Source organism: Peromyscus leucopus, chromosome 16_21, assembly GCF_004664715.2.
Source record: "Peromyscus leucopus breed LL Stock chromosome 16_21, UCI_PerLeu_2.1, whole genome shotgun sequence".
Lineage (NCBI taxonomy): Eukaryota > Metazoa > Chordata > Mammalia > Rodentia > Cricetidae > Peromyscus > Peromyscus leucopus.
This window is the reverse complement of record NC_051084.1, coordinates 6,487,566-6,501,074: the sequence shown is the minus strand read 5'-3', so window position 1 is coordinate 6,501,074 and position 13,509 is coordinate 6,487,566. Positions and strand designations below refer to the sequence as shown.

General features: G+C 46.1%; 2 protein-coding genes across 5 annotated transcripts in view; one reads left to right on the top strand and one right to left on the bottom strand.

Moving 5' to 3' along the window:
• The window catches only part of Polh (DNA polymerase eta), a 44,300-nt gene extending 39,112 nt beyond the window's left edge, over positions 1–5,188 (bottom strand). For 2 of the 4 annotated variants that reach the window (XR_005090190.1, XM_037200255.1), the window contains exons 1-2: positions 5,048–5,188; positions 4,329–4,395 (exon numbers count right to left, since the gene is read on the bottom strand). The gene's annotated coding sequence lies outside the window, so the exon portion shown is untranslated. Of the gene's footprint in view, positions 1–816; positions 1,012–4,328; positions 4,396–5,047 lie in introns of all 4 variants that reach the window. The other 2 variants (XM_037200256.1, XM_028887123.2) reach the window with 2 other exon arrangements.
• A 220-nt stretch (positions 5,189–5,408) lies between these two features.
• The window catches only part of Xpo5 (exportin 5), a 45,504-nt gene continuing 37,403 nt past the window's right edge, over positions 5,409–13,509 (top strand). Inside the window, exons 1-5 of the mRNA XM_028887122.2 lie at positions 5,409–5,663; positions 7,246–7,367; positions 8,201–8,273; positions 10,580–10,717; positions 10,877–11,059. Coding sequence (XP_028742955.1) covers positions 5,559–5,663; positions 7,246–7,367; positions 8,201–8,273; positions 10,580–10,717; positions 10,877–11,059 — 621 coding nt within the window. The 5' untranslated portion in view covers positions 5,409–5,558. The remainder of the gene's footprint in view (positions 5,664–7,245; positions 7,368–8,200; positions 8,274–10,579; positions 10,718–10,876; positions 11,060–13,509) is intronic.

Here is a 13,509-nt window from a genome sequence, read left to right as displayed (position 1 = left end):
GGGCTACCTGTCCAGATGCCAGCTGAACCTTTCTCTCGGTGGTTCATCGATACCTCCTGCTACCTGTGGCACCCTGGACCAAAGCTGTGCGGTCACTGAGAGAGCCTCCGGTATGGGTCAGGACTGAATGTTGAGCCCCGGTGTCCACTAGGAAGGTCACTGGCTGCCCTCCCGATCTTGAGAGTTATCCTAGGCTCAGGGGGGGGCTCCTGGCCTTGACCTCCCTAATCCTCCAGATTGAGGAGGTCTGTGGCCCTTGGCTTAGTTCTCCGAGACCCTTGAGGCTTCTTTGGGCAGTCACGAGCCCAATGTCCTCTCGCTTTGCAGTAGGCGCACTGGTCTTTGTCAAGGGGTGCCCTTCTTTGATCTCCCGCCCTAACTCCCTCTCTGACCTGTCCCTGAGACACTACAGCGGCCAGGACTTTACTTATTTCTCTATGACGTTTCTTATCTCTCTCTTCCTGTTTCTGCCACATCCTCTCCTCCCGCTCTTCGGGAGTTTCTCTCTTATTAAAAACTTTCTCTGCCTCTCTTAATAAATCTGAATGAGTGCAGTCCCTCTAGTCTCTGTAACTTGGCCCTTATATCTGGACTTGACTGATAGATGAAAGATGACGCTCGGCACCAGTCCTGGATCTTCCGGATCGTACGGGGTATACATCCTATAGGCCTCTTTGAGTCTTTACAAGAATGCTGCCAGCGTCTCATCCTTTCCCTGGACCACATTTCTAACCTGAGCCAAATTGGTAGGGCGCCTAGCAGCCCCCCGGAGACCCGCTAAGAGCAACTGGCGAAAGAGACGTAGGTGCTCCCTACCTTCTGGGATCATGAAGTTCCAGTTCGGGCGGGTGAGGGGAAAGGCTGCATCAATGACATTAGGCAATTGGGTGGGTCTTCCATCGTCTCCAGGAACCTGCTTCCGAGCCTCCAAGAAGACTCGCTGTTTCTCCTCCACTGTCAGGAGGGTCTGCAGTAACTGCTGACAGTCGTCCCACGTGGGCTGGTGGGTCACTAAAATGGACTCAATCAGGTTAGTCAAGGCAACAGGGTCCTTAGAGAAAGGAGGATTATGCTGCTTCCAGTTGTAAAGATCAGAGGCCGAAAACGGCCAGTATTGGAGCTGGTGATTGGGGCCCTCCCGAAGGGGAAAGGCCCTGGATTCTTTGGCTGGTTCGTCGCGCCTTCCTCGTAGGCGACCAGCAATTGGGGAGGGGGCCGGAGCCTCATCCTCCCGCTGTCTCTGTAGAGGCTGTTCGGGGGCCGCGCCGGTCCCTCTGGTGCACGCAACCTAAGTCAGAAACTCAATTTTTAGAAAAAGGGGGTGGAAGACCCCCACAGGAGATCTTCCCTCAGGAGAGATCCCAAACCCAAGGAACACGCCGAAACCACGGATCAGATGCAAACAGCAAGAGGGTTTATTTAGATACACAGGTACCTGGGGCGCTGAAGTCTCTCGGAGGACTTGTGCGCCTTCCTAGGGTAAGGGGGACTTTTTATAGGATCCCAGGGGCAGAGGCACGGTTACAGAAGCGAGAAGCATAGTTACAGGGTTCCCATTGGTTGTTTCAAAGAAGGCCAGGGTGAACTTGGGGACATATTTTTAATTCTCGGAAATTTGGTGTGTGTGGCTGACTTGGCCTTGCCTAGGGTACAGTGGGTGTTTTCCTAGCCCAACTGTTTATTCCCCAAGGCCAGGTGGCCAACCACAGATATCCCGTTTTGACTCAACGGTTTCTCTCCCAAGGCCGGGTGGCTGACCACAGTTATCTCTCCCAAGGCCAGGTGGCCGACCACAGTTATGAACTCCTGTTTTTCTGGTACTTGCCTTGCAGAATGGCGTTTCTTAGACTAAGTTATTGGGACGGGGGGGGGGGGGCCTTTCAGGGGGACCTGTAGGGCCCTGGCCCCCGTTTTGTGTAACTGTTGCCTTGCTTGCTGACCTTGACCTTGATATCCTCCCAATGCTAATTCCCTCCCGGGTTCCACCCTCCTGAATGCTTAAGGGAAGTTCCTTGTCTGTGTATCCTGCATATTGGGCATTAACAGCTTAGATGCAAGATTGTAAAACATCAGTAGCGAACTTTTGCCCTCCGGGGTTCTCCCATTGTGCTATAAGCCTGCATTTAAGCCCTCCTCCCTCCTTCAATAAACGGCATTCAGCATTACAAAAAAAAAAGAAGAAGGTGTAGTGCTCTTACAGAGGACCTGAGTTTGGTTCCCAACATCCACACCAGGTGGCTCCAAACTACCTATAACTCCTGCTCCCAGAGATCTGATGTCCTCTTTTGGACACCATCCCCATAATTAAAAATAAAATGAGCAATTTTAAGAGAGAGAGAGAGAGAGAGAGAGAGAGAGAGAGAGAGAGAGAGAATTTAGTTGGGTGATTGGTAACAGTTTAGAGCATTAGTCCATGATCATCATGATGGAAAGCAGGCATAAATGGGGCTGAAGCAGTAGCTGAAAGCTTTACATCCTGGTCTGCAAGCAGAGAGAAGAGACCGGGCCTAGTGTGGGCTTTTTGAAACCTTAAAGCCGACCCCCAGTGACCCAGCTCCACTAACAAGGCCACACCTCTAATTCTTTCCAAATGGTTTCACTTAGGACCCAGCATTCAAACATACTGGGGGGGGGGGTGGTCACTGTCACTCAAATCACCACAGTGCCTAATAATGGACTCAGCATCATCATTCATGGGAAAATGAAAATTTAAACTACACAGACCAAAAACCAATGATGTACACTAGGGGGAGAGAACCAACGGGTAATCTAGTTGATAGATAGATCCCAATCGTAAATTTAGGAGAAAAAGAAAATGTTGCATATCAATCAACCTCAGATTGAAAACATGCAGGAAAAATGTTAAATGACTGTATATAGATACTTCTCATCATTCTCTAAAAGATACAGTATATTTATTTATATAATAATAATATTGTGCTAGGTATTATAATTAGAAGTATCTGGGAGAGGCTGGGGTGTATTACTCAATGTTAAAGTTCTTTCCAAGCATTCTCAAGACCACAACTTTGAACCTTAGCAAGTGCCTCTGTGTGTGTGTGTGTGTGTGTGTGTGTGTGTGTGTGTGTGTGTACAATGGCATAGGTCATATGCAAATACTACATATGACATTTTATGTAAGAGACCCTAGCATCTGTAGACTGGGTATCCTGCAGATTGCAGGAAGATCCTGGAATCAATCTTTCTGTGAATTTGGAAGGACAATATATATACATAAAAACATCAAAGCACTCATACAAAATTGGAGGTGGTGGTGAGACAGGGTAGCTCTGGCTAGCCTGTAATCCACTATGTAGACCAGGCTGGCTTCAAAGTCACAGAGACCCACTTGCCTCTGCTGGGACTAAAGAACAGCTGTCACCACAACTGTCATCATGCAAACTGTTTACTTTGAAATACTCTTTAAAAACATGGTGGCACACTTCTGTAATTCCAGCACTCAACAGGCTGAGGCAAGAAGATTTTAAGTTCAAGGCCAGCCTGAGCTACATGGAAAGAACTTTGTTTCAAGAAGAAGACACACACACACACAAATGAAGAGAATAAACGAGTACTACGTAAATGCCCTGTTTCTCTGCAAATTTCCAATAATAAGCAACTTTCAATAGATCCCACCTGCAACAACTACTTTGTGATGTTCAGTGATTTTCTATTTGTAGAATTTCTTTTCTGTTTTGAGGAGTGGTTCTTTTATTTATTTCCCCCTTTATTTATTTTTAAAAGTCAGAATTTCATGTAGCCCAAATTGGCCTAAAAACTTGCTCTGTCGCCACAAATGACCTAGAACTCCTTGATCCTCCTGCTAAATGCTGAGATTACAAGTACAGCCACCATTGTCATGGCATCATGATTTTTAAAGGTTCTCAAGACATTTCCACTATGCAGCAGCTTTGCATACCCGGCCTATCATAAATAATACTTTCACAGAGACACAGGGTATTCATGATTTGAATATAAGAAACAGGTTATACAGATGAGTGAGCACCTAACTGTAACAAATTTTTCAAATGAACATTCACCGAGAAAACAGTGCCAAGCAACAACTACAAAGCTGAGTGCTAGTGTAAAGAAAATAAATCATTAAAAATCTGAACACTCAGCCGGGCGGTGGTGGCGCACGCCTTTAATCCCAGCACTCGGGAGGCAGAGCCAGGCGGATCTCTGTGAGTTCGAGGCCAGCCTGGGCTCCCAAGTGAGCTCCAGGAAAGGCGCAAAACTACGCAGAGAAACCCTGTCTCGAAAAACCAAAAAAAAAAAAAAAAAAAAATCTGAACACTCAAGGCATTAACTCCTTACAAATCACTCACCTAAAACAAGGTGATCTTAGGTTAAAAAGCCGCAAGTCAGGTATCCCTTTGTTTTGAAGAGGATTTTCTGTCAGAAAACGGCAAATGTGTTGTCACAATCAATACAGGGAAGTACCATATTCGATATAAATATCAGAGGTAAAACAAGAAGCTGTGATTTAAGGGCAGGAAACATTTACTAAATAGAAAAAAAGCACACCTCATAAAACATACGCAGGATAACAGATAGTGAAGTTGTTAAGCCTTTCAGTTTATGTGTTCTTTTTGTATTTAATATATGTATCGGTGTAAAATCAAGACGCCCAAACTTTGCTCCCGAAAGGATTATGTTAATTTGGGTTTGGCTGTCTCTGTCTCTCCGAAGCAGGGTCTCACACTGTAGCCCAGGCTGTCCCCAAACCCGAAGCAATCCTACTGCCTCAGTCTGCCAAAGGCGTGGTGGGATGCGTTTGAAAACATTTCGGTTTATCCCATTCTGTACAAAACACATTCGGAGCGGGCCGTGTAGGAACACGCACAAGAAAATATGTACAGGGGAAAAGGAAGGTGTAAGTTACAAGAAAACGACCCTACAAGAGACCATTTCAGGGCCTTCGCTCCCCGGAAGCATGTTTCCATGTCGGCCCCGTGTACCCCCAGTTACTCCAAGTAAAACCGAGAGCCAAGCCAACGGAAGTATCCCGACACAGCGATTCCCAACCGCGTTTCAAGGTCCTTACCGCGGCGACCAGCACCTGTCAAAACTGTCCCGCGCGACGCCGCGGGCTCCGGGCTGAGTCCCCTGGAGGGAGAAGGACGGCGCCTGGACAATGTCGTCGCCTCCCCAGGAGCAGGCCAATTCCGAGAGAGACGGACTGCCCGTGACGGCGGAGAACCGGGCCGGTATCCCCAGGATCCCGGCGAGCAGTCCTCACAGCCAGAGTTCAGAAAGGCGCCAAGCGAGGGACGGTTGGCGCGCCTGCGCACCGGGGAACTTCCGTCCCCCGCTCCGCCCGGCCAGGCGCGGCGCGCTCACGGAGCCGCCACTTCCGCGCGCGCATGCGCAGGCCCGGGCCCAGCGCCTGCGCAGCGCTGGGTTCTTCCCAGCTGCAGCCTCTTGGTGCTCACGCTCCTCCTCCCGCTCCCCACCCCCCCCAGCCCGCCGCGGCCTGGTATCAACGTGTGGCCCCGCCAGGGGTGCCCTGTGTGCCTCGTGCTCCCGGGACGGCGGTGGTGTTCTCGGCTCTAGCCATGGAGATGGAGCAAGTGAACGCGCTGTGCGAGGAGCTAGTGAAAGCGGTGACGGTCATGATGGACCCCAGCTCCACCCAGCGCTACCGGCTGGAAGCCCTCAAGGTAGCTGGAGTCCTGGCGCCCAGGGCCTGCCCCGAGACCCCTACCCCAGGCTTCCCCTACGGCATTTCCAAACTCATTTGTCTCCCGCCTCTGCGGCCCTTGGACCTCCCACTCCCCGTGGGGACAGTGGCTTCTGGTCGTGCGGCCCTCCTCACCTCTTCCCACTTGGGTCTTCTCTTGCTTGCGCGCCTGTCTTTGCCTTGAACTCGAGGGTCGCTAACTGCCGCGCATTCTCTAGCCACTTCTCAGTGGCCTTTCTGCCCACTCCTCACGTTTTTTCACTCTAGACCACACCACGATCACCGCAGGCAGCGCTCCTCCTGACGCCCCGGCTAGCCACACATTGCCTGGCGATCTGGAAGCGCACGTGCAAATTCTGCCCCCAGTGCCCCTTATTCTTCCCTGCTGATCCTTTCCAGACTTGTGCGGATTTCCGATCCCCGACTATCCCTTTTCTTACATCCTTACTTGTCTCTCCTTTGAGTCTTGGGCGTCTCTGGCTGATTTGTAACACTCTCCCCATGTTAATAGGAGGGAGATATTCTTGGGCTATTTTTGCGCTGAGATGAGCTTTACCACTGGCTTTGCATTTTCACAAAGGCACTTTGATTTCCTGGAAGTAGTTCTCTTGAGGTGCAATGCCCCAAGGTCTAGCTCAAGTTTTGCTATTTGGGAACGCTAATACCTGCAACAGAGAGTCTTCCCCATTAGAGTGAGCACCAACATAGAGATGTATGTGGTACAAGGTTTGGAATCACAACTGTGGTTTTTGTTTTGTTTTGTTTTTTATTGTGAAGAGTTTTACATAGGCACAGAAATAGAATACTACAGTGATCCTGAATAGGCCTGTGACAGAAACTCAGATGATACACAAATTTGCTTGTTTACTGTCTCTCCCTGTCACCCGTATTTTTTAAAGCTAACTCTAGGGGTTAGCTCTAATGGGTATGTCTCTAACTTTCTTTTCACACTTTTAGGTCCACTTTCTTTTTAGTATTAACATGACTACTGTCAAAGTGGATCATATCAGTAGCGCTAATCTAGATTTTGCAGCTTAAAAATACAGCTAAAAAGACAGGCCTAGTGACAGTCTCTTGCTACTTAAGAGACTAAGGCAGGCCATTCAAAAGTTAAAGAGCGACCTGGGCAATTTAGGGAGACCCTTTCCCGTAAGTAAACAGATGACTTAGCGGATGAAGTGCTTGTTCATGGCTGGGGGCTGTCATCCAGACATGGCTCTAGAAGAGGCCAGCAGATCCCTGAGCTGGATGGCCGGCCAGTCTAGCCAAACCATGAGTTCCAGGTTCTCAAAACAGCCTGGAGAAAGGCAATCTTTAGTCTCTGGCGTTCATTTGCTTGCCCAGCTACATGCATGTGCACATACATGAATACATTGCATACATATACCAAAAAGAGAGAGAAAGCTGAGGATATAGTTTAGTGGTAGTGTGTTTGCCTAGTACATGAAAGGTTCAGTTCCCAATAACACGGACACCATCAGCTAAGGTTGAAATTTTCTTCGGATTTTTAGTCTCCATTTTCTCATGTTTCCCCGTGGAAATACTAACTTTTCTTCTTTCAGTTTTGTGAAGAGTTTAAAGAGAAGTGCCCTATCTGTGTCCCGTGTGGCTTGAGGTTGGCTGAAATAACACAGATTGCCGTTGTCAGACATTTTGGCCTTCAGATCCTGGAACATGTTGTCAAGTAAGGAGCTCTTGGCTACTGCAGTTTGCTGAAGAGAGCAAGTCTTTAATCCTTTTATGACTTACACAGGTGCTTTTCCAGTGACTGGGAGAGGCCAGAACTCCCGCGGTTTACTTTTATCCGGTTAAGTCGTCCATGTAAGGTGTGTTGCACATGCTGTGCAGTCAGCAAGCCAGGCACGGTGGCACTCATTGCATTGCTTAGAGCACTGAGAAACTGAACAGGAAGATTGCCCCAGATTCAGGCCCACAAGGCTACATAGTTTCAGTACAGTGAGCTACAGAGTGCAACTTTGTATCAAGAAACCAAGTTTTAAAAAAGAAACAGAAAAGTTTTTTTTCTCCTTGAAAAGCATCAATATTGTGAATGGCTAGATGGACATTTGCCTTTGGGCTATCAACAAAATCAAGGAGAAAAGCTGATTTGTGACAATAATACTGTATAAATGTTAATTAATGCACAAAGGCATATATGAAGCTTCTTAAGAATCTCTGTTGTCTGGCTTAGTGTGGATTTTTTTTCTTCATTCTCTGAAGAGTAAGTACAGAATCAAAAGTAGGAATTTTTTGTTTGTTTGTTTGTTTCTTACGATAGGGTTTCTCTGTGTAGCCCTGGTTGTCCTGGAACTCACTCTGTAGACCAGGCTGACCTGGAACTCACAGAGATCAGCCTGTCTGCCTCAAGTGAGGGGATTAAAGGTGTGTGCCACCACCGCCTGGCAGCAAGTATACTTTCTTAATGAAAGAAAATATAAAAATGTAAAGCTGGAAACAGATATTCTTTTGAAGAAGAAAGTTCTGATATGGTTTTGTTGATTTTGTTTTGGTGGTCAGGTTTCGATGGAACAGCATGTCTCGATTGGAGAAGGTTTATCTGAAGAACAGTGTCATGGAGCTGATGGCAAATGTGAGCCAAGGGGTATTGGGAGATTTGTGTTCCTAGACATCTGTGTAAAAAGTCCTGGCTTCCCTGTAAACTGACTCTCCTGTCCTGACCACCCAGTCCCAAATAACCAACTCAGAGGCTAAATATGAATTATAAATGCTTGGCTGAAAGCTTAGTCTTGTTACTAACTAGCTCTTACATTTTTAAGTTAGCCCATATTCCTTATTTACGCTCTGCCACGTGGCGGTACCTTTATTAGCACATTCATCTGCTGCCTCTGAGTCTGGGTGGTGACCCTCTGACTCTGCCCCTCTCCTTCCCATCATCCTTAGTTTGGTTGCCCTGCCTATACTTCCTGTACTAGAGCTCACTCTGTAGACCAGGCTGGCTGGCTGCCTCTACATCCCAAGCGCTGGGATTAACGGTACGTGCCACCACTGCCTGGCATGAATAGGATTCTTAGATGTAACTGAAAGTCCTGTCACACATCTTTGATCCCAGCATGTGGGAAGCAGAAGTGGGCAGATCTCTGAGTTCAAGGCCAGACTGGTGTACATAGTGAGTGCCAGGACAGTGAAGGCTACATAGAGAGACCCTGCCTCAAAATAAGTAAGATTCTTAGATGTAAATTAGATGATTGCAACACTTTGAGTCTTTTTTCTTTTTTATTTAACCTTAACTACTGTGATACGTGTGATGAAAATCATACAGAGTGGATTTGTTCACTCATGAACAAGACTTCAAGCATGCGATAAGTTGATGGCCTTTTGAGTTATTTAATTTAGTCAGTCTCACTGTGTAGTTCTGAGTGGTCTCAAACTGTTCTCTTTCCCCTGCCTCCTGAGCACTGGGATTCAAGGTGCACTCCCCTGTGTCGGGCCAGCCCTCCTTTTTTTCGAGCTAGGACTGACTTCATTGTGTAGCCCATCCTGGCCTCCACATCATAGCGGTCGTCCCTCCTTCAGCCTCCTGTGTGCTGGGACTGTAGACATCAGCCACCATGCCCGTCTTTTTTTTTTTTTTCCTATAACAAAGAATATGAAAAGGGGGATACCCACATATTTGGTGGGTGTGTCTTTTGAGACAGCTTCTCGTGAAGCCCAGGGCAGCTTCAGTCTTGCTATGCAGCTGAGAATAAACTTGAATTTCTGATGTTCCTGTGTACTGGAATTACGGGCAACCACTACCAACCTGGCCTTTTTAATAGGAAAAAATATGCTTTGCAAAATTATGATTAGTTTAGCTAGTTAAGACTTGTAATTCATTAGTCCTACAGAGATTGGCAGTGATGGATTATCAGTTTTAAAGTTTAAATTCTTGGGAGACAGTGATAGTTTATCTTTCTCTTTTAATATTAGAACTACTGGTGTGATAGTGCTCCTCGATGCCCTCCCAGTCTACCAGTTTCCCAGTGCAGACCTTATTTCTGTATTCCACTATGGTCTTCACAAACAAGCAATATGAAAGCCTCTTCAGTTTGTGAATAAGAGCAGCCATGTTTTCCTGGCTCTGACCCATTTATTAGCTGTTGAAACCTTCATTTATGTTTTAAGTGGGAACAATGCTCAGTGAGAATGCAGGACTAGTGATTCATACATGGAGAACAGGTTTAGGTTCAAAGGAGTCCTGATGATTAGTGTGGTCTGTAACATTGTTTTCTATTTCATTCATTATGGGGGGGGGCTGGGTGTGGCCTGAGTACTGTGGTGTGTGTTGGAAGAGCAGAAGATAACTTGAGGGAATTGGTTCTCTGCTTCCACCATATGGTTTCTGGGATTGGAACTGAGCTGGTCAGCCTTGGAGACAAGAACCTTTACTCACTGAGCCATCTCCTGAAACCCACATCACCCCTTTTCTTGAGGCATGGTTTCATGTGGCTCAGGCTGGGCACAAACTTGACACCTGGTAAAGAATGACTTAATCTGTCATTGTGTGCACACACTCAAGCATAGACAGAGCCCAGACATTGACGAAGGTCAGAGGGCAACTTTGAGAAGTCAGCTCTCTCCTCCTAGCATGAGTTACTTGAGTTGAACCCAGGACACCAGGCTTACACAGGAAGCACTTTGTACCTATTGAGCCGTGTCACTGGCTCTGAGGATGACTCAAAAGTTGTCTTCTGATCCTCCAGCCTCCACTTCCCGTGTATGAGATTACAGGTGTGTACCTCCACACTCAGTTTATGTCCTATTGGGATCAAAGCCAGGACCCCAGCCAACTGGGTTATATTCCAAGGCCAAGGGTTCTGTGTTTTTATAGCCCAGTTTTTATGTGTAGAAATCAGTCTTACAGTCTCCAGAATATTTCTCTCTCTTTTTTCCCCCCAGGGAACATTGAGTATTCTGGAGGAGGAGAACCACATTAAAGATGTTCTGTCTAGGATTGTGGTAGAAATGATCAAGCGAGAATGGCCACAGCACTGGCCTGACATGCTAATGGAGCTGGACACGCTCTCCAGACAAGGGGTATGGAGCGCATGCGTGCTGGCTGTGTGTGCTTATGGGTAGAACAGACGAAAGGGGCCGCTTGCAGTAGTGTTCACAGTTTATCAGTAGCAGGTCATCTGTTGGCATATGTGCATAATAAAGTGCTTTTGTTTAACTAGCTTATTTCTGTTGGCCTAGGAAACGCAGAGGGAATTAGTGATGTTCATCCTTTTGCGATTGGCAGAGGATGTAGTGACCTTTCAGACACTCCCCACTCAAAGAAGAAGGGATATTCAGCAAACATTAACACAGAACATGGAAAGAATCTTCAGTTTTCTGCTCCTCACACTTCAGGAAAATGTAAACAAGTACCAGCAAGTGGTATGTATTTCCTCCTCACGAGGTTCTGTCTTTCGAAGCTGGAAATCATACCCTGCTTATATTCTAAGCAAGCACTTTGCTATGAAGCTATTCCTTCAGCACACTCTTGCTTTTTGTTTTGAGTGAAATTCTTGCTAAGTTGCCAGGGATGTCCTTGATCCCACTCGGCATCCAAGCTGGCTATGAACTTGTGGTCCTTCTTGTCTTAGCCTCCTGAGTAGCTGGGATTACAGACCTATGCCACTGGGTACAACAAAGGTCCTGTATTTGACCTGAATATTTTTTGTTTTGGAATGTTTTGTTTGTTGTTGTTGTGAAAATGACTTTCCAGGGGGAAATGAGAGTGTCTGGTTTAGCAGAAGGTAATGCCATCTTTAGAGCAACATTTCAGAAAATGTCAGGAGAGAAATTAAACCATTTTCTCAAATATTCATCTCAATGAGTTTATATGTAAATTCCTTTTAAAATAAAATCATTCCGTTCCTTTAAAATAGCATAAGAGCCAGGTATGGTGGCATACTCCTTTATTCCATCACAGGGAAGGCAGAGGCAAGCAGATCTCCCAAGTTCCAAGCCAGCCTGGTATACTAATGAGTTTCAGGTTAACTAGGATACATATTGAGATTTTTGTCTACAAAAACTAAGAAGCATAAAACGACAGGTTAATATTTGTTATTAAAACTGTCAATGGGATTTGGTTCCTAGCACCCACAGGGCATCTCACAGTCATCTATAAATCTAGTTCCAGGAGCTCTGACACCCTCTTCTGGCTTCCTCAAGAAACAGATGCACACTTGGTGCACAAACATATTACAGGCACAATCCTCACACATATAAATTAGTGAGATGACGACAAAACCTGTCTAGACCGTTGATAGGTCAGTGAAGTCCGGATAAATCATGGTGTTCTTTTGGTCCTGGTTCCTTTTGCAGTGGGTCAGTTGCAGTGTGTATTAATTGTCACTGCATGATGCGGTATTCTGTTCTTAGAGGGTTTTTTTTCTACAGAAAACAGACATTGTCTTTCCCACCTTTATCGTTTTTAGAAGCCATTTTTCAGAAGGTATTTGAAATTTAATCCTGGAGTTTGAGAGCTGGCTCATCAGTAAAGAGTGTAGTGGACCTGTGTTTGGTTTCTGGTACCCACACGGCAGCTCATAACTGTAATTCCGTCTCTAGAGGACCAGACACCATCTTTGGCCCCCACTGACACCCTTACAGACATGGCATATATTCATGCAGGCACACACATTTACAGGAGTGAAAATAAAAGTCTTTTAAAAAGAAAAAGATAGCTGGGCATGGTAGTTCATGCTTTTAATCCCAGCACTTTGGAGGCAAAGGCAGGAAGATCTCTGTGAGGTTGAGCCAGTGTGGTCTTCATAGTGAGTTCCAGGAGAAGACAGCCAGAACTACATAGTGAGACCCTGTCTCAAAAAAACAAATAATAATATTAATAAAATGAAAACCCAATGGGTGGGAAGAACTGGGGAGATCGTTCAGTGGGTAAAGTTCTTGCCATACAAGCATGTGGACTTGAGTTACGGGGTGTCTGTAATCCCAGGACTGAGCAATGGACACAGCTGGATCCTCAGAACTTGCTAGATGACCAGGCTAGCCAGCTGGTGAGCTCTGGCTTCAGTGAGAAACCCTGTCTCAGAAACGATAAGGAGGAGAGAAATAGAAGACACGTGATATTGACCTTATACAGCCTGTATATCACTCAAACACATACACGGGTATCTGTACATACACACACGTACACGCACATGCACATACTACATGTGCCCTACAAAAAAACGATGTTCAAGTTCACTCCCAGCTACATATTTGAGGAGTTTTAATAGTCTAATAACAGTAAATTAATGATGATATTCCTTAATTCTTGAAAGAATTCTAGATCAAAGTTTTTGGACCTCAGCAGTATTTACATGTTTTTGAGGGGAGGCGTCTCTATGCATCCCTAACTGTCCTGGAACTCACTCTGTAGACCAGGCTGGCCTCAAACTCAAAGATCTGCCTGCCTCTGCCTCCCAAGAGCTGGGACTGACGGCGTGCGCCACTACCATGCCCAGCTACTTTTAAACTTTTAAATGCTGGGTGTGGTGGTTCACACCTGTCAGCCCAACATTTCAGTCGTCAGGGTAAAAAGTCAGTATATAATATTCTCTTCTGCTAAAGAGAGTTCAAGGCCAGAGTCCAGTAAATGAGACTTACCTGCCTCAAAAATAGTTTCAAAAACAGAATAGTTAGCACCTGGAGAGCTACACTTCATACAGTGAGGTCTGGGAAAAGCTTCACAACACTATGTGATGAAAAATTATTTTCTAAGCCAGCAAAGTACGACAGTGGGTAAGGGTACTTACTGCCAAGCCTCATAGCCTGAGACTCACTTGGTAGAGGGAGAAAACAAAACATTTTCTTGTTATCCTTTGATCTCCACATCAGTT